This window comes from Anomaloglossus baeobatrachus, chromosome 10 (assembly GCF_048569485.1).
Source record: "Anomaloglossus baeobatrachus isolate aAnoBae1 chromosome 10, aAnoBae1.hap1, whole genome shotgun sequence".
Taxonomy (NCBI): Eukaryota; Metazoa; Chordata; class Amphibia; order Anura; family Aromobatidae; genus Anomaloglossus; species Anomaloglossus baeobatrachus.
The window spans coordinates 135793818-135815252 of record NC_134362.1 but is presented as its reverse complement, the minus strand read 5'-3'; the positions used below and the strand labels follow the sequence as shown (position 1 = coordinate 135815252).

The 21435-nt window shown below is 41.0% G+C and overlaps 1 protein-coding gene across 1 annotated transcript in view; it reads right to left on the bottom strand.

Annotated features, from left to right (window-relative positions):
* The window catches only part of SLC7A6 (solute carrier family 7 member 6), a 184072-nt gene that overhangs the window by 12758 nt on the left and 149879 nt on the right, over positions 1 to 21435 (bottom strand). Inside the window, exon 8 of the mRNA XM_075325669.1 lies at positions 4739 to 4888. Coding sequence (XP_075181784.1) covers positions 4739 to 4888 — 150 coding nt within the window. The remainder of the gene's footprint in view (positions 1 to 4738; positions 4889 to 21435) is intronic.

Sequence of the window (21435 nt, the reverse complement as noted above, 5' to 3'; positions counted from 1 at the left end):
TAGGTTCACACACTGCGTTTTTTTTGACGCTGCGTTTTTGTGCGTTTTCTGCGGCAAAAACTGCACAAAAACGCACCCGCGGCAAAAAAACGCGGCAAAAAACGCACGCGTTTTGCAGCGATTTGGTGCGTTTTTTGCTGCGTTTTTGCTCACTGCGTCTTTATGCGTTTTTTTTTTATCAGTGAACAAAAAAAAAAAAAAAGGTCTGATGTCATTTCCTTCTTCAATATGTTCTTCATTCTCCACTAGTGTATGCAGAGAGCTGGAGAACTACAAGGCTCAGCATACTCCATCCAATAGTGTATGCAGGAGAGCAGACAGCAGCTGCAGAATTACAAGGCTCAGCATCCTCCTTCCAGGACTGTATGCAGCATTTCTTTGCCCCCCCAAACAAAAAAAATGACATGGGCTTCGCCATATTTTTGTATGCTAGCCGGGTACAGCAGGCAGGTACGGGCTGCCCCCAACCCCCAGCTGCCTATTTGTACCCGGCTGGGAACCAAAAATATAGAGAGAAGCCCTTTTTTTTATTTTATGAATTTCATGAAATAATTAAAAAAAAAAATGGCGTGAGCTTCGCCTAATTTTTGTGTCCAGCCGGGTACAACTAGGCAGCTGGGGATTGGAATCCACAGTAGAGGGTGCCCATGCTTTCTGGGCACCCCCGCTGCGAATTGCAGTCCGCAGCCACCCCAGAAAATGGCGCTTTCATAGAAGCGCCATCTTCTGGCGCTGTATCCAACTCTTCTAGCTGCCCTGATGCCGGGTGGCTCACTGGGTAATAATGGGGTTAGAGCTAGCTGTATATTATCAGCTGGCCCTAAGCCCGAAATTCATGGTGTCACGTCAATATTAGACATGGCCACCATGAATTTCTAGTAAAGATAAAAAAACCACAACACACAGAAAAATATTTTTATTAGAAATAAAACACAACACAATTAGTGACTCCATCTTTATTGAAATAAAGAACCCTCCTCCGCAGTAATCCTGGGTCAAGGGTCCCGCGCCGTCCAATCCGGATCCAATATCATCTGATCGTTTTGCTGGAAGGCAAAGCGATCAGATGAAGTGTCAGGATCAAGTGCCTGAATCACATCACACATGAGCTGATTGTATAAAAGCCGTTTATACAATCAGCAGATGCATCGGTGAAAAAAAAAAAAAAAATACTTATGTGCTGATTACCGCCAGCTCCTGCAGCGGAGTCTGATCCCGTCCGATCGCTGCAGCAGCTGCCGGTAATCAGGGATGAAGTCTCCTGACGCATCCGCTGATAGGTGAAGCCGGCCGGCCGCAGGCGTCAGCCCGAGACTTACGATCAACTGACGCGTCAGGTGACTGCATCAGGTGATCCATCGCCAGGTCCTGCATCCATCGCACGTACCCGAGGAGACTGCATACAGCCGGTGCGGCGATACCGGGAGGAGGATCTGGGAGCGGGCATGGCATCGGGGGTCTGCAGACAGGTGAGTATGACTTTTTTTTTTCTACTGTTCACTTTTGATTTCGCAGCCGCTTCCACCTCCTGCCCGTACAGGACGCCGCACGGCAGCTGATATGCACAGGACGGGAGGTGGAGGCAGCGGTGACGGTACCGGGAGGATCCACGCTTCTGTGTTTACTGACAGAAGGAATCCTCTTCCTGTACATGTCACTTTACTACCCACCTCCTGCGTTTATAGCTGCGTTTTTGGTCTTAGAAACGCACTAAAACGCACCAAAACGCACCTATTTGCGTTTCTCATTGCGTCTTTCAACATCCCATTGCACACAATGGATGAAAAGCGCAGTGAAAAACGCGGGAATTATTGACATGCTGCGTTTTTGTGGCACCACAAAAACGCAGCTGAAAAAAAACGCTGTGTGCAGACAGCAAAAATGAAAACTCAGACTTTGCTGGGGAAGCAAAGTCATGCAGTTTTCTGAGCAAAAACGCACCCGAAAACTGCGCAAAAACGCACTGTGTGAACTTACCCTTAAGTAGTCTTGCCTTTATTTGGACACACCTTCCGAACTAATTTGCACAGGTATCTGCAATTGCTTTCAGTGATATAAAGAGCCCTGACACACATCACCAGCAATGAGTTTAAATGACAAACAAAAAATTTCTGACCTTATCACTCCTAAACTCTTTGCATAATAATTTGGAACACTGTATTATCTGCTCCATTGCAACTGCCACTCAAGAAGCTGACGATTTTTAAAGTTTACTTTTCTTGGATTTGAACTACAGGTATGTAGATAAGCAGCCTGATAGTACCAGTGTAGCACTGGATTTAGCTTATATACGAAAATCCTGATGATTGGTTCCCTTTAATATAACTGAGAATCTGTGATCAGACTTGAACATTACTGTTAACCAGACAAAACCATCTAACTTGAAGGAGCTGGAGCAGTTTTGCCTTGAGGAATGTGCAAAACTCCCAGTATCAATATGTGGGAAGTTCAGAAAGACTTATCCAAAGCGACTTGCAACTGTAAGACTATGTGCGCACGTTTTGTAATTTCAAGCGTTTACGCTGCGTTTAGAACTGCAGTGTAAATGCATGTGTCCTGCATCCCCTGCACAATCTATGTAGATGGTGCATAATCCATCTGCACGTTGCGTTTGAGAGCGCAGCGATTTGAATGCTGAAATTTTGATCCAAATCGCTGCGCTCAAAAATGCAACATGTAGATAGATAAAACCGGTCCTTTGAGCGCTAATAGATCTATTATCTCAGGTTTTCTTTGTGAATAATTATGCTTTATTTGTGACAATTAGGTTAAAACAAATAAAGCTCTTGTTATCACACCGCGTTTCAGCAAGATAAACTTGCCATCATCAGAAATCAAAAATGCAACATGTCACTTATTTCATGCGCTTTGGATGCTGCTCCCACTGTCTATGGGAGAGGTAGCATCCAGAGCGCATGAAATCGGCATCAATTCTGCAGACACATTGCATCCATTACGCAGTGTTTCTGCAGTGATTTGAAGCGCACATGTGCTGCCAAATCTCTGCAGAATATTTGTCACGGCAGTATGCAACATGCGCACATAGCCTAATTGCCCCAATAGCAGGCTCTACAAAATACTAACTTTAGGGGAGTGAATAGTTTTCCACACTGATGTTTTCAGTTATTTTGTTCTGTTTGTTGTTTGCTTCACATAATAATGAAAAGCAAAATGTTCACAGCTGTAAGCATGTTCTTTACATAAACTGATGCAAACCCTAAAAATGAAAAAAACAAAAAACTTTTTTCAAAGAAGGCCATTGGCAAGAAATTTTGGAGAGTCCCTCATTTGTTCCTAAGTGAATCTGCTGCACCAAGCATACAGAACTCCTTAATTCCTATGTGACTTCGATCATATAATTTATGTACTAGATGTAAAGGGCACTCAGCTAACCTGCTGCATATGGTGTGGTCCTGTCCCAACCTGCAGTCCTTTTGGAAAGGGGTGTTAGGTATTATTAACAGGGTTTACTCAGCCATCATTGATCACACCTTTGGTGTGTGTTAGCGTATATTGAGGACATATATAAGGATGATCACGGCAAAACTTTGGTGTCTCATATGCAGTTTATGGTCAGGAAATTAATTGCCCAATATTGGATATCAAAACAGGTACCCACAATTCGGGAATTTCTAGATAAAGTTACGGTAATTGGTTATTGAGCCTGGAAAGGGGTATTCATTTTTAAAGAAATAACATGACTAAGTTTGAGGCTCGGGTTTGGCATCAAGGGAGTTGCAAAGATGTTGCTTAGGTCTCTTCTGATCAATGTTACGGTATGTTATAACAACACGCGTACCATTAAAATTGGCTCCTCTGATGGATTCCTCTTACGAGGGGCTGCTGATAAGTCTTTGGCTTTGTGATCTTTTTTGTTTCTATGGTAACGAATGTTACATCACATGAAAGCCTAATGTGTCTAATATATGTTTTAAAAATTTTGTGTTTGTTGCTTATGGCAACAGTGTTCTACGCACGCGGGAAACAAAATGTTAAAGTCTAATGCGATATTCACAGCAACTGAGAGCAGAAGAGTGATAAAATTTTGGTTTCTGCAAGGAAAGTCCAGAAAGGATATTCATGGTGATATGTCACAGACATTGGAGGATCAATGCCCTTTATATTCTACAGTTAAGAACTGGGTTGCCAAATTTAATACAGGCCACTTCAGCACCAATGATGAGGAACGTCCTGGATAACAGAGTGGTTGTTGTTCTTTAGTGCTAATCATCTGATGATAAAACACAGGTTTTATTGTAACTGCAACAAGCAGCCCAATAAGTGACATAACTGAAATCAGGATCTCTGCACCTATATCATACTGCTCTCAGATTACATAGCAAAAAACTGTTGACAGATTCCCTTTAAAGGTATGTGCACAGTTTTCTCTGCTGTAGATGTAGCCGTGCTATGAAGGCTAAGATGTGTATAACCCTGCCCACATCCCTGATTGTCAGCTTCTGGTTTACACAGGGCTTGTCAGCAAGTTGACAGTCAGTGGTGGGGATGGGGTTACACAGATTAGCTGAACTGGTTGGCACGAGACACAGCAAGCTGCTGAGTCAGTCACACATCCCTGGAATCAGGCTCTCTGCCCGTATATCATGCTTCTCTCAGATTAAATAGCAAAAACCTGCTCACAGATTCCTTTTAATAGGTGAAATCACATTATATATAGCTGGTTATTTGCTCCATTTTCCTCCCTAGGCTTCTGTGGCAATGTTATAAGTGCACTGACCTTCACAGGTCTGTGCTTGTCCGGATCCTTCCAGCGTAGGTAGATCTGTCCAGCAATAGATAATCCAACAAACAGCCAGTAACTGAAGCTGTAATAATTTATAAGCTGGAAGACATCTTTCACAGACAAGTAGACGAGGGTAGCAGCACACTGCAGAGGATAAGAGAGAAGCGGTTAGAAAGCCTTACTCAACATCAAATTAACCCAATATCAGTAATATTTACGAATGCGCTCATACATTCAGATTGTTTAAAATTAGAATAGATGTGCAACTTTTATTCCAATGTTGTAATATAAATTTGGTGCATCTTTATACACCTTTATCTATAAGCCACCTCTATTTCTTTTAGACTATTTATTTACACATATTTTGGGAAAAAAATATATTATATAATATGCAAATATACAGGAAAATTGCAACAAAAGGACATACTTTTATGTACCCCAAGTTACTGCGACAGATCCCCCAGTTTAAAGGTAATCTGTCAGTAGAAATCAGCCCTCCACAGCCATCTGTATGGGCATGTAGGTCATAAGAAGGTGAATAAAATGATACCTTGATATCTGCAATCGGATTTCTTATTCAATAGAAATCCATGTTTTTCTTAATATGTAAATGAGCTGTTAAAATCTATGCGTCGAACACATCTCTCTGAGAATCTAGCTCCAGAGCTGATTTCAAATTAAAGGGAACGTAACCAGTGTGAGACATCTAATAACTGACAGTCCGCCCTCCTAATCTACTTGTCTCACCTTCACTTATACGCTCTGGATGCCAATTCTCAGGGAGATCCGTGTCTGGCCCATATATCTTAACAGCTCATTTACATATTAAGAAAAATGTGGATTTCTCTGGAATAAGACCTCAGATCGCACACATCAATGCATAAATTTAGTCAACTCTCTATGACCTGCATGTTCATATAGACAGTAAGGAAGGTCAATCCTACTGATAGATCCCCTTTAAAAGAAATTACTGTTTAATGTAGAGTGTTAGAAATCTCTTTAGCATAGAGATTCAATAGAAGGTAAAAATTCACGGTGTTGGCCGTGCTGCTAAAGGATGATGATGATGTTATAGATGAATTAAAGAGATTTTATTAATGGTAGATAAGCCACAACGCGTTTCGGCGATGCATATTCCCCCTTCCTCAGGTAGCAATGATTATACAGTGTGATAAACCGTATATACATAAAATTACAAATCCCCCCATCCCTCAATCAAATTAAATACTTAATACAGTGGATTCATTAAAAAACGGTCAGTCAATTGACAGGGTTAGTGAAAGCCCTGAGTTACAAAGGGCAATTATATATACTATTTAAAAAACAAATGAAACATATAATAAAGTAATAAAATATACCGTAAGTTCAAAATACAGAATATAAATATACAAATGAAAAATCCTGATAAGATACACCAATGTTGTAGGTATAATCAGAATGCTACATAGCAGTTAAAAAGAGTAGATATTAATATCATAAAAATAATTAGTACTTGTTGATGAATAAATTAATTGTGACTAATGTAGGAGTCCCACTTTCCTCCTTTTTGGGGTTTAAAATGTATTAATATACTGTAATTAGTTCATGTAGATAAAGGAATAGGATTAAATGATTGTATCAACTAATCCGTCACAGTCAAATAACAAATGGAGAATCAGATAAAACCAATAAATTTGGGATGGGAATAATAATAGATACACCAGCAAGGCCAAAAATTAGAGAAGACATTATATATATAAAATCATTTTTTTAGAGAAAGATTTTTTAGAAAGTTATATATAGAAAGATATATATATATATATATATATATATATATATATATATATATATATATATATATATATATATATATATATATATATATATATATATATATATATATGTATAGAGATGTTTTTAGTAGGTTTTATATATATATATATATATATATATATATATATATATATATATATATATATATAAAAAAAAAAACTTACTAAAAACATCTCTCTAAAAAATCATTTTTTTAGAGAAAGATTTTTTAGAAAGTTATATATATATATATATATATATATATATATATATATATATATATATATATATATATATATATATATATATATATATGACTTTCTAAAAAATCTCTCTCTAAAAAAATGATTTTTTTTATGATTTTTCATAATATATATGAAAAATGTCTTCTCTAATTTTTGGCCTTGCTGGTGTATCTATTATTATTCCCATCCCAAATTTATTGGTTTTATCTGATTCTCCATTTGTTATTTGTATCAACTAATCCGTCACAGTCAATCATTTAATCCTATTCCTTTATCTGCATGAACTAATTACAGTATATTAATAATTTTAAACCCCAAAAAGGAGGAAAGTGGGACTCATTAGTCACAATTAATTTATTCATCAACAAGTACTAATTATTTTTATGATATTAATATCTACTCTTTTTAACTGCTATGTAGCATTCTGATTATACCTACAACATTGGTGTATCTTATCAGCATCTTTCATGTGTATATTTATATTCTGTATTTTGAACTTATATTTTTTTTTTTTATTCAACTTTTTAATTTAAAAAAAACAGTTTTGTTTTTTTTTACATGTTAAACAACAAAAGTAAATATACATTTCCAAAAAATAAACGAAACATTTCACAGGTGTTGCTATGTCATATACATACTGAATATCAATTGAAGGGTGGGCGGGGTTCGGTCATTAGATATATCCGAGAATGGGAGACACTGGGGCCAAACCCAAGGGGACCCGGGTGGGGCCCTCGACACCCCCTCAGGGTTGCGTACAGGAGGAACACATATTATCTTAAGCCCACTTTCGTCTTCAAATTTGGTAGGTATCCACAAGCTCATCCCAACTAGACCATGTTGCCATAAAACCATCCATGGTATTATTGAGCTGGGCTGTCAGTTTTTCCATATTTCTAACATCTTTTATCCGAGCATATAGATCGGAGGTAGACGGAGGGGCTGCCCTCTTCCAGAATAGGGAGATTAGGCATTTAGCAGCTGTAAGGATATGAAGTAGGAGTTTTAATTCCAGTGTGCTCAGGGATGACGGGAAGGCATTTAGCACAAACACCACCGGGTCCTTGGACAAACTTCTACCCACCAATCTGCCCATCAGTGACTCTACCTCCTCCCAGAGGCCTCTGATGGCCGGCCATGTCCAGAAAATGTGGTATAAAGATGCTCCTCCAAGGCCGCACCTCCAACACACATCCGGGTAATTTCAATTGAACTTATGCAAGAGTTCTGGAGTGTAGTACCATGTCATGAGGATTTTAACTTGGTTCTCCTTGTAGAGAGTGCTAATTGAGGACCGGAATGTGCTGGCCCATATCACTGACCAGAGCGCGTCCGATATTGGGCGTCCTATCCAACCCTCCCATCTCTTCATGTACGTGTGTTTCACGGTATCCAAAAGGTCCCCAGCTGTCAGTATGTCATAAATGGCTGAGATTAGTCCTCTGGTCGAGGTCCGCTAGAGCATAGGGTCTCGAATGTAGTTGGGCGACGTACCTCAGTCAGTCCCATATTGTCTATAAAGAAATGTGTTATTTGTTGGTACGAGAAATACAGATGAAACGGAAGGTTTTATTGGTATCGTAGGTCTGAAAATGGCTTTAATTTTAGAGTCACTGGGTTAACTATGTCTCGGAAACAGTACAGGCCCGTCTTTGCCCACAGCCCCGTCACCCCCGGACTCATACCCTCCGTCAGGTGTGGTGTAAACAAGAAAGGGGTCAACAGGGAGGACTGTGTCGACAGCTGATATTTCATTCTACACTGCTGCCATATCTCTCTTGTGAATGCCATAGGGCCCAAGAGGTCTCTAGAGGGGGTTTCACTGGGGCGGCCCCAGATCAGGGAGTTTGGATGATGGGGTGCCATCCAAAGCTTCTCTATTTCCGTCCACTTGTTGTAGGCTGGTAGGGTCGTCCAAGAGGCCAGGCTACGTAAGTGTGAGGCGTAGTAATAGAGTTTAAGATTCAGGCATGGCAGGCCCCCCTTTACACGGGGTGCGCACATAACTGAATCTGGGATACGGTGCCTTCCTGAGTGCCATATGAATTGCAGGAGTGTTGACTGGACTCTTTTCAGGACCCCCAAGGGAACCCGCACCGGGAGTTTTTCAAATAAATATAGGAATTTAGGAATGATTGACATTTTAATTGTGGCGATTCTGCCCAGGAACGAGATCTATAAAGACGACCGTTTTTTAAGGTTATTTTCAACCTCACGAGTAGTGTGCATTACACATGATCCATCAAAAGTAATCTGACAGGTGCCCCGCCCCTATCAAAATGTGTCAAAGTTGTGCTGTAGCACGCCCCTTATCTATCAAAGTGTATCAAAATGTGTTCTCTTTTATTGATTCGTGATATATTTATTGGATTTTGATAAATCTTGGTGGTGTAATTCACAATCTATAATATTAGTTCATAGGATTAATATTATAAAATGTGTATTACACTACAGCATACAATTAACATTTGATTGGGCATATTATGTATATGGCCAATTATACTATTATCCGTCCGGTGCTATTAATTAGCTTTTATAAGTCCCCGAGTATAAGGTTATACTGTTTGTATAAAAGACAGACATTAATATTATCTACCATTCTTCACACTGTGTATTTTGGTTTTGATCGGGCATATTATGTATATGGCCAATTATACTATTACCCCGTCCTGTGCTAGTAATGAGTTTTTATAACTCTCCGAGTATAAAGTTATACTGTTTGTATAAAAGACAGACACATTAAAAGTTTAAATTCTTTATTGATCAAATGTCAATTGCAATCAGTAAAATGTCAGAGCATTACAATTAAAACTGTATTAAAACAGAACAATATAAAAGTATTACAAGCAACGGCATAATACACTATTTAATAATATACAAATATATATTAATTCTCTTACATAATAATTTAGTACATTACCATTCAGCATTCTGACTGTTACATTGTGAGCCACATTGATTGTAGTATCGGGAGAGTCCTTTTTTTTAGGCATCAAACTTGCTTGTGTGATACCTAATTGAGAATGTAAAGATTGAATTGGTCGGCGGGGTGTAGATAGAGTCTGAGGTTTAGATACACCACTAGCTTCATTGATAGGCAATTTCAATCCGTCTAAAACCGCTCTAGTAGTGGGATTACCCACAATGGTAGATGGTATATTTAACTCGGCCATTGCCTGCATAAACGTATTCCATCCCTGGGGTAAATTTCTGTTAGTCAAGGCATGACTCTGTGTTGTATTACGTACTAAATCCAGCATGTTCGATCCAGATATTACAGATCCTTTGAAAAAAAACTCGCTTTTATCATTCCATGTTGCAATATTTTTGTTCTGCAGCAATCTGTTTAGTAAAAATTCAGCATTCTTTTTATATCGCTGGTTTACATGACTTACAATTTCAATGACAGTTTTGTTTTCATCAGGGTCTGGATTTGACGTTTGCCGATGATCAGGCTCAGGAGTGTTAATGATCTTTAAAGTTGATAGTTCCATCGCATCATGTTTAGCATGAACCAAGTATCTCTCTAGTACCTCACTATATTTTTTAATTTTCACGTCGTCAGGTATGTCACGACGCTGTAAAATGTCACTAATTTCATCATCAAGGCGGCGAATGACATTCTGCCGTATGTTGCCTGTAATAGGGGGGCTTAGTTTGATTAGATCTTGTTTGGGGACTAGATACATTTTCTCTGTATGTTGCATTATGTGCCCGTGAGTAGACTTGTTATTATCGGGATTGCAAAGCCTAAAAGAGGACCTATAAACCCGCCGGTCTGGTTTAGTAGACGTTTCTTTTTCTTTATGGGCTGTGATTTATCACTCAGGGTTCTTATAGCTTTACGCCACTTCTTTAGCATATTTTTTTGACGCTCTTTCAGAGGAATTCGACCTTTTAAGATGTTTAATGCAATCTCTCCAATGGCGGTAATTAAATCCCACTTTGCATTGCATAAAATAGATTTTCTGACAGCAGGAGTTGCCTTCACTAGCGTTTTTAAGAGAGCCCAGTTACGACGGATTCTCTCAGACATCTTTACAACACTGCGTACACAGCATAGAATGTTTGATTTATTGTAAAATTCACTTTTTAGAAGTATTTTTCTTTTGAATATACACAGCTGGCAAAGCTGGTGGAAACAACCCTGTCCTTAAGCGCAGATCCTCAGGGGTATTGGCTCTCAAGTCTAACAGCAAATACCCATAAGGCTCCCGTGTGGCGTCCTCAAAAGCTTCTAAGAAGAAGCGTGTTTTTCCGGGGTACATTTAGCAAGCTAAAGCTACAATTTGTATTTTATCTCGATGGTTATTAAAAAGTACCATGTACTTTGTGTTCAAATTTATCGTGCGACTTTTCTTACCCTGACAAAATATGTTTTGTACCAGGTAGAAAATGCTGAGGTTTCTGTGGTGCACATACTTGGTAAATGCTTTTTCTATCTCACAGTTATCACTAGCACTCTCCATGAGGTCATCAACAATAGTCAAATTTACCTTGTCAGGCGGGAATAAATTATCATCTACGAATGTATGCGGCAGACCCTCCATAAATCTGATGTTGGGAAAAGAGAGAGAAATTTCGTCATATAATTTTTGCCAGCACGAATAAAACCAAACAATATTATCTGGTTTGTGCGAAAAATGAGTATCAATATTATGTAATAACTGTTTTACAAAATAACTTTTTCCAGAATTAGACGGCCCTGCTAGAATACATGAGAATGGGTGCTGCAGTCTTGGGTCCATCTTGAGTCACAACTAATAGCCAAAGGGTAGGGTGGTAAAATTGTCTAACAGTCGCCGCTTTGTGTAAACACACTTTTGTGGTTTGCGCAATGGCCTTGTCTAAATGTCCCAGTACTTTTTATTTCTCACAATACCCGGTTGTTCAATGATAATTCGTCTCTGTGTTTGAGTCAGAATTACGCTGGAAGTCCAGAACTAGATCTTTTACACTGTTGAAATTAATAGACTGTGTGTTAGCAACATTTAGTGTTATACCCTTCACTTTTAAGACAGTTTTACCAGTGTTGAGTTTGTAGCCGTAGGTTTTTGGGCCCGCAGATACAAATTCAGTGATGTACGTGTCATCAGGTATCTCACTGGTCAATTCCCCCAGGTAATCACCTAAAGTCGGGTTCCACTCACCAGCTTTCTGCACAAAAATTGCTGAATCTGTGTCATGATAAAAGACATCTTTTCTGCAACCTGTCCAGCAGTGAATACAGCTCTAGTCGGGCATACGCCGTTGTAAAACAGGCGATAAAAATGTTTGTGTTTTTGTTGACGGCGTGGTGTCCTTTTACATATTTCCAATTGATGGTGGCTGTTTCATCATCAATAAAATGAACCATTGAGATGTCATAGTACGGTAGAAACACACGCTGAAAAAGCTCATCAGGATCGCTAACAATGCTGGTACATGGTAAATTAGATCTCTTTGCAAACTTGCCCCATAAAGAATTTAAGAACAATTTATAGATCTTTATCTTAGCCGGATTCACCCCTATATTTTCAGGGCGTAATTGCACACCTTCTCTCTCTAGAAAGGAGTCAATGTATTGCGGTTTCCTTGCATCATCAGTGCACCAGCTAGGATAGCTGGAAGCCTCCTGCTTATCCCTAAGATGTAATTTAATGTATGGGGCAAACAAATCATCGCTGGTTTCAGGAAAATGTCAGATTTCATAGATGTGCGCTATCCTATACCCTTTTTCTATGGCCATCTCAAGTTCTATAGTGCACCATGTACCGGTCAGCGATCGCTCCTCATCAGTATGCCCGCAAACCTCTGTCTGTGAATTTACAGCGCATGTGTGGCAAAGAATAAACATTCAATTTTTATTGAGTTTTACCGGCAAAACAGGAAAAAATAAATCTCTTGGAGGGTAGACCTTGACTTTGGCAATATCGAAGTATTTTTTAATGAACCCAAAATTCTTGTAGATAATGTGTCGATGACCTACAGGGTATGTTTTAGTTTTGTTTACAAAAGGGTACAGACTTGTGAAATCATAGTAATGTAATGTCTCCCCATCTTTCAGACTGTGATAGAGTTTAATGGCATTAGTCCGACCCCCATAAAGCGCATCGCGGGGGTCTAAAGGTGTAGGGAAATCTATTTGGTGAAGAAATGTTTGAAAGGTTAGAATCTTTTTCAACTATTTCATTCCACTCATGTTCCCACATCAATCTCAGTGTGTACCCACAGCACTGCAAGTAACGCTTTTTAGCTAGAAAGGCGTAATATAATTGACCGTAGGATGTGTTTGTGACCTTGTTGGTATCATTTTCATTATAACACACAGGGCAGCCGTGGTAAAAACATCCCTGAAATTCAAAGGCTATGTGTTGATTGTTAACATAGGCATAGCCGTATAAAAAATATTTACAGACTTGTTTTTCACCCCCTCTCAAAGCATGCTGAATGGTAATGTTCTCTGTGTGTGCTACAAACATGAGCCACTGTATAGCGGGGGACGAGAAACGCTTTTTTGTTTTGTGATAATTATCACCGGGTAAAATGGCAATGGTATGTTTAGGAAGAAATTTAAAACTGTACATTGACATGCATACAGATGCCAAGGTGATGAGCTGAAACGGATCAACGCATCTAGACACTTCAATTTTTTTCTGTTCTCGCTTACAGTATATTTTAACATTTTTTCTCGTCATGTCCATAACACGTTCCCTATAGAGTTCACACGAGCGCCTCAGAATCTCAACATCTTGCTTGCAATAAGAGTTTAGTTCCGTCTTAAAGTCAAAAGTGGTGTTTGTGTGGCCCTCATACCATTCTATAAATTCAGTTTTCTCACTAGCTGTCATATACTCCACACCGTAATATTTTACAGGTGGTAGGGGACCCACATAGTTTTGGTTTTCCTCGGTGTTAAAAAAGTGTGGAAAATGTCCTTTTGAGCCTGAAAACCCAATAGCCTGCGGTAGTTTACTAAGCTTCATGGGAATTAAATTGAGCGAGTCTATGAATCTTATACCCAAATCAGGCAGCATCACACACAAGAGACGACCACCTTGGGCTATCAGCTTCACTTGTAGTTTTTCAGATATCAGCTCCTTAACAATAAAGTATGCGTCATATCTGCCGGCATTGTGCGCTATACACGTATAGCCTGAAAATTTACCGCTGTTGTGTGTGTGACAGGGCCTTAAAACAATGTTACACAATGATTCAGATATATCTGACACAATTGTAACTCTTTTCTTTTAGCCACACAAAGTGTCCAGAAACAAACAACTTTTACTCTACAGCCTCTAGCGGAGCATGACGGAAACACCGCTGCAGCACAGTTCACACTACAGACAGCATATGGATCTGCGAGAACACGCCCCATATCCCCATTTTCTGTGGTACGACAAGAAGGAAGTGCTGTGCCAGCCAAGCATCGTGGAGAGACATGGCCAAAACCGACAACCCGTAAATACAAGCCACGTTCAATCAAGACAGCTACAATACCACTACCCACCATCACGCCGCAGACCATGACCATGATTGACTTGAAACAGACTGGTTGTGGAGTGTCAGCAACACAGATCATTCCCGCGATTGACCAGACACAAGCGGCTCGTGAAGCACTCAATAGAGAAATTGACCAGTTAGCTGACGGTAAGAATGTGTGTCATGATTTTAATATCGTGAATTCTTTGAAGAGGAGGCGAGCACATTCAGTACCGAGTAAAAGTAAAAAGCAGAGAGTTGACTCTACATCAACTTACAGAGTGAAACCCGTGTGGTCTGATGAACAGGAAAACATGCTTCACGCTATGTCTGGTCAGTACGTCCAAAGCAAAATCTACCAGAACAAACTAAAATATTTCTGTGAAACGTATGAAAGATTGATAAATGCATGCCCAACACCTGACATTATCGCAGAACTATATGCATTCAATAGAGAACATGCTATTGTATCATCACAATCTAATAAAAATAATTTGCTGTGACTAGGCATGGTTGGTTATGGGCTGCCGAAATTGCCCAAATAGGACCACAGAGGTCTTATAGATCGAGAGTAATTAAAAGGGCTCTAGCGCTGATGGCTAGATCGAAACGCTCACTAGCAGATAGAAGACGACGGGTGGCAGCTCACAGATCTATAACTACTCAAAATCCACAGATACTGATACATGCACAGTGTCCATCTTTACACACTCAAGATGTTCCTCGTGGCATTAGCCCCCATGTGTCTCTAAATGCTCAAAGCAGCACCCATCTTGAAACACACGGTGAAAATGTAAATGATGGTTCTGTTGTCTTTGGTGTTGGTGATAATGTGCGGACCGTTAATGCTGATATTTTACAACATTTTTATCATCACCAAAGACAACTCTGCAATTTCAATGCCCTCATGTATACCGATCATTTCAAATTTGTAAATTTAGATCGTATACAATCATTTGAAGAGGCCCTGAATGTTGTCCATGATGGCATTCAATCATTAGTGGACAGAATCATCAGAGACATTGAGCCTGGTGACTTTATTCAGTTAAGACTTGAAGGAGGTGACACGTTAGACCCCATTTTTACTACAAAGCAAAGTCGTGAGAATTTTAGCTCTGAATCATTTTTAAATTCTGTTGCTCGCACACTGCAAAGTAATGCAGAATGAATAGCATCCAACGCCCTGAAATTAGTCGTAACAATAATTAAAAACAGGCGAGGTGGCGTGAAACCCGTTTAAAATCCATAGCAAGCACCCAAATACTTAAACAAAAGAGACGCTGGCTGTACGACTTGGATGTATGAATTGGATTTTATGACAGGGTGTTGATCCAGGGAACTAGTCTGATTGCCGTATGTGGAGTCAGGAAGGAATTTTTTTCCCCATTGGAGCTTATTTGACACATTGGGGTTTTTTTGCCTTCCTCTGGATCAACATGTTAGGCTACGGGTTGAACTAGATGGACTTAGAGTCTCCCTTCAACCTTAAAAACTATGAAACTATGAAACTATGACTTTAACAATTACAACACAAAATGGTGCTTTGCCGCTAGTGTGTGCGCATTGATTGCTGACAGTGTTGGTGATACAATTTTACTGATTCGTGCTAAAACCGTACAAGCAGCGCTAAGTATCCCCGAGAATCACCTAGTAAGTTTTAGTGATATTGCGAGTTTTGAAAAACATCTGAACGTCAACATAAAAGTGCTGTACTATAGCCAGGGTGAATGGCGTTACTTTGACACAGGTAATTCATCTGGTGCCAAAACTGTTTTCATACTGCATCATGATAATCACTACTATGGTATAAAGAATATGAAGGGCTTTATCAGCGAATCTTACTTTTGTGAGAGGTGCAACTCAATGTATCACCACAAGTATAACCATTCTTGTCAGTATTTTTGTAAAGCTTGTCAAAGAGAGGGTTGTGTGGAGAGTCCTGGTGCAGAACAACCCCGGTGTCCTAGCTGTCGGCTGTATTGTCGCTCAAGCGAGTGCTTAGACCAACACACACAACTAGCTGCAGTTAATCCAACTTTTTGCAGACTTAAAACATTCTGTGATGAATGTCACCATGTTGTGCCCAGAAATAGTGAGACCGAGCATAAATGTAGAGGATTGCGCTGCAGTGTTTGTGGCATTCGTCTAAATAAATTTGATGCTCATCTTTGCTACATGCGGCCGTATGCACCAAAGGGCGACACAGATCGATATATGTTTTATGACTCTAAATGCATGCAGGAGACAGGTACGCACATCCGAAATTACATTTATGCAACAACGCTGTATGGTCACCCTTCCTGGGAGTTTGAAGGTAAAACATGCACTCATGACTTTGTTCAGTTTCTAACCAGCGGTAAATTTTCAGGCTATAAGTGTATAGCGCACAATGCCGGCAGATATGACGCATACTTTATTGTTAAGGAGCTGATATCTGAAAAACTACAAGTGAAGCTGATAGCCCAAGGTGGTGTGTGTGATGCTGCCTGTTTTGGGTATAAGATTCATAGACTCGCTCAATTTCATTCCCATGAAGCTTAGTATACTACCGCAGGCTATGGGGTTTTCAGGCTCAAAAGGACATTTTCCACACTTTTTTAACACCGAGGAAAACCAAAACTATGTGGGTCCCCTACCACCTGTAAAATATTACGGTGTGGAGTATATGACAGCTAGTGAGAAAACTGAATTTATAGAATGGTATGAGGGCCACACAAACACCACTTTTGACTTTAAGACGGAACTAAACTCTTATTGCACGCAAGATGTTGAGATTCTGAGGCGCTCGTGTGAACTCTATAGGGAACGTGTTATGGACATGACGAGAAAAAATGTTAAAATATACTGTAAGTGAGAACAGAAAAAAATTGAAGTGTCCAGATGCGTTGATCCGTTTCAGCTCATCACCTTGGCATCTGTATGCATGTCAATGTACAGGTTTAAATTTCTTCCTAAACATACCATTGCCATTTTACCCGGTGATAATTATCACAAAACAAAAAAGCGTTTCTCGTCCCCCGCTATACAGTTGCTCATGTTTGTAGCACACACAGAGAACATTACCATTCAGCATGCTTTGAGAGGTGGTGAAAAACAAGTCGGTAAATATTTTTTAGACGGTTATGCCTATGTTAACAATCAACACATAGCCTTTGAATTTCAGGGATGTTTTTACCACGGCTGCCCTGTGTGTTATAATGAAAATGATACCAACAAGGTCACAAACACATCCTACGGTCAATTATATTACGCCTTTCTAGCTAAAAATCATTACTTGCAGTGCTGTGGGTACACACTGAGATTGATGTGGGAACATGAGTGGAATGAAATGGTTGAAAAAGATTCTAACCTTCAAACATTTCTTCACCAAATGGATTTCCCTACACCTTTAGACCCCCGCGATGCGCTTTATGGGGGTCGGACTAATGCCATTAAACTCTATCACAGTCTGAAAGATGGGGAGACATTACATTACTATGATTTCACAAGTCTGTACCCTTTTGTAAACAAAACTAAAACATACCCTGTAGGTCATCCGTACATTATCTACGAGAATTTTGGGTTCATTAAAAAATACTTTGATATTGCCAAAGTCAAGGTCTACCCTCCAAGAGATTTATTTTTTCCTGTTTTGGCGGTAAAACTCAATAAAAAATGAATGTTTATTCTTTGCCACACATGCGCTGTAAATTCACAGACAGAGGTTTGCGGGCATACTGATGAGGAGCGATCGCTGACCGGTACATGGTGCACTATAGAACTTGAGATGGCCATAGAAAAAGGGTATAGGATAGCGCACATCTATGAAATCTGGCATTTTCCTGAAACCAGCGATGATTTGTTTGCCCCATACATTAAATTACATCTTAGGGATAAGCAGGAGGCTTCCGGCTATCCCAGCTGGTGCACTGATGATGCAAAGAAACAGCAATACATTGACTCCTTTCTAGAGAGAGAAGGTGTGCAATTACGCCCTGAAAATATAGGGGTGAGTCTAAAAGATCTAGTTCTGGACTACCAGCGTAATTCTGACTCAAACACAGAGACGAATTATCATTGAACAACCGGGTATTGTGAGAAACAAAAAGTACTGGGACATTGAGACAAGGCCATTGCGCAAAACACAAAAGTGTGTTTACACAAAGCGGCGACTGTTAGACAATTTTACCACCCTACCCTTTGGCTATTAGTTGTGACTGAAGATGGACCCAAGACTGCAGCACCCATTCTCATGTATTCTAGCAGGGCCGTCTAATTCTGGAAAAAGTTATTTTGTAAAACAGTTATTATATAATATTGATACTCATTTTTCGCACAAACCAGATAATATTGTTTGGTTTTATTCGTGCTGGCAAAAATTATATGACGAAATTTCTCTCTTTTCCCAACATCAGATTTGTGGAGGGTCTGCCGCATACATTCGTAGATGATAATTTATTCCCGCCTGACAAGGTAAATTTGACTATTGTTGATGACCACATGGAGAGTGCTAGTGATAACTGAGATAGAAAAAGCATTTACCAAGTATGTACACCACAGAAACCTCAGCATTTTCTACCTGGTACAAAACATTTTGTCAGGGTAAGAAAAGTCGCACGATAAATTTGAACACAAAGTACATGGTACTTTTTAATAACCCTCGAGATAAATTACAAATTGTAGCTTTAGCTCGCCAAATGTACCCCGGAAAAACACGCTTCTTCTTAGAAGCTTTTGAGGACGCCACACGGGAGCCTTATGGGTATTTGCTGTTAGACTTGAGAGCCAATACCCCTGAGGATCTGCGCTTAAGGACAGGGTTGTTTCCACCAGCTTTGCCAGCTGTGTATATTCAAAAGAAAAATACTTCTAAAAAGTGAATTTTACAATAAATCAGACATTCTATGCTGTGTACGCAGTGTTGTAAAGATGTCTGAGAGAATCCGTCGTAACTGGGCTCTCTTAAAAACGCTAGTGAAGGCAACTCCTGCTGTCAGAAAATCTATTTTATGCAATGCAAAGTGTGATTTAATTACCGCCATTGGAGAGATTGCATTAAACATCTTAAAAGGTCGAATTCCTCTGAAAGAGCGTCAAAAAAATATACTAAAGAAGTGGCGTAAAGCTATAAGAACCCTGAGTGATAAATCACAGCCCATAAAGAAAAAGAAACGTCTACTAAACCAGACCGGCGGGTTTATAGGTCCTCTTTTAGGCTTTGCAATCCCGATAATAAAAAGTCTACTCACGGGCAAATAATGCAACATACAGAGAAAATGTATCTAGTCCCCAAACAAGATCTAATCAAACTAAGCCCCCCTATTACAGGCAACACACGGCAGAATGTCATTCGCCGCTTTGATGATGAAATTAGTGACATTTTACAGCGTCGTGACATACCTGACGACGTGAAAATTAAAAAATATAGTGAGGTACTAGAGAGATACTTGGTTCATGCTAAACATGATGCGATGGAACTATCAACTTTAAAGATCATTAACACTCCTGAGCCTGATCATCGGCAAACGTCAAATCCAGACCCTGATGAAAACAAAACTGTCATTGAAATTGTAAGTCATGTAGGGAGTCCAAAATGGCCGCTGTCAGGGGCAGACGTGGATGCTGGAGCTCCTGATGTATCCATAGGCATCCTGCTCCCTGGCAGACATTTCACCCATCTGGCCTACCCATCCAAGTCCCCAGAACGCCACAAGAAGGGAGGAACCTTCATTTTCTGGCGATATCCATAAGAAGGCACCCCAGGACTCAGCCATAGCTGCGGCCTGCCAGGACATTGGTGGCGACAGGCCAGAGAAGTGCAGCCCCATTATCGGAGGCACCTGCCGGAGGAAAGACAGAGCCCACCGGGGGGTTCAGAAGGTACAGACCGAGGGCAGAGGATTGCCGTCCCCCATCTGTTTTATTCCTGGCCCGGACTGGTCCGACGCTTCAGGGAGCCGCCGCCGCCATTTTAGCTTCCCACCCGCCCGGCCCTGAAGAAGGTGGATGGTGCTGAGACCGCGCGGGTTGCCGGAGCGGGACCTGGGGAGGTGAAGAGACCCGATACTCACCAGCTGGACAGGCGGAGGGTCTGAGGCGCGGGAGCAGCGGGCCGCGCGGTTTTCTGGAGAGGCCGCGCGGAGCTCCTGGGACGCGGCGGAGAGTGGCACTTCGGCATTTCGGGAGAAGCCTGCAGCACCTGAGCGAGGGCCTGGCGGTGAGTGGGACATCTTCTAGCGCCCGGCTATACGCCTGCTCCTCTCCTGCTCCGAGGCTCCAAGTCCGGCCTGTGGTGACGGTCGGGCCCAGCTGAGAGCATTCAGCATCCAGGCGCCCCCCCTCCATTGCCCCCCTGCTGAGAGTGGAGTTGAGAAGAACGGGCGGTGAGTGTGTCCTCTCCCTCTGTCCGTCAGCGTGCCGGCAGCTTCCCCACATAAAGACCCTGAATCCGTCCTGAGGTACAGGCCGGGCCCAGTCGTGTGCAGCCGGCGTCCTGCGCCCCCCTGCACAGATTGTCCAGGCAGCTCAGTGCCAGGACACGCTGCTGGGGGTTACTGCTGAAGGAGCCCAGAGAACAGAGACTGGCGCTGAGTGAGAGGTGCAGGGAAGCATTCCCAGGGGCTGGGGATCAGCCTGGTGGAGGGAGAGGATAGAGAAAGGGACTAGGATACAGGAGACCTCTTTCCTGATCTGCAAGGAGGCATCAGGAGCCATAGGGGGTTACTCTGCTCTCCACCCCTCCCCCCTTTTCACACACTGCAGGGAACCCTATCGGCCCAGATCTGGACTTTCCTTGAGTGGCGGACTAGCAGGCGGCAGGAAAAATTCTCAAATACAGGCCCCATACACCGGCACGGGCACTGAGGCTATAGGAGTGGCCTTTGGAGGAAGATGATACAGAGAGAGACCACATAGCCATATCGCCAACATAAAGTCTTTCTCTCCTCGCCTATTTCCACCTCTTTGAGGGAATATAATGTTCTAAAATCTGTGCTATCTGGAGGGAGCGGAGTGACCTAACCCATATTATATATTCTTTCAAGCATAAAAGTATATATGTCTGACTTTAACATGGTAAAAATCGGCAACGCACGGGCCAGCTCTTTGCCCAGACCAGTTAAATCTACCACCCAGGCTGATGTCGATAAATTTCTTAAAAAACATCTTCATACAGTTGACACCAAAACAGGCAGTCCTCAAAGTACGTCTACTAAC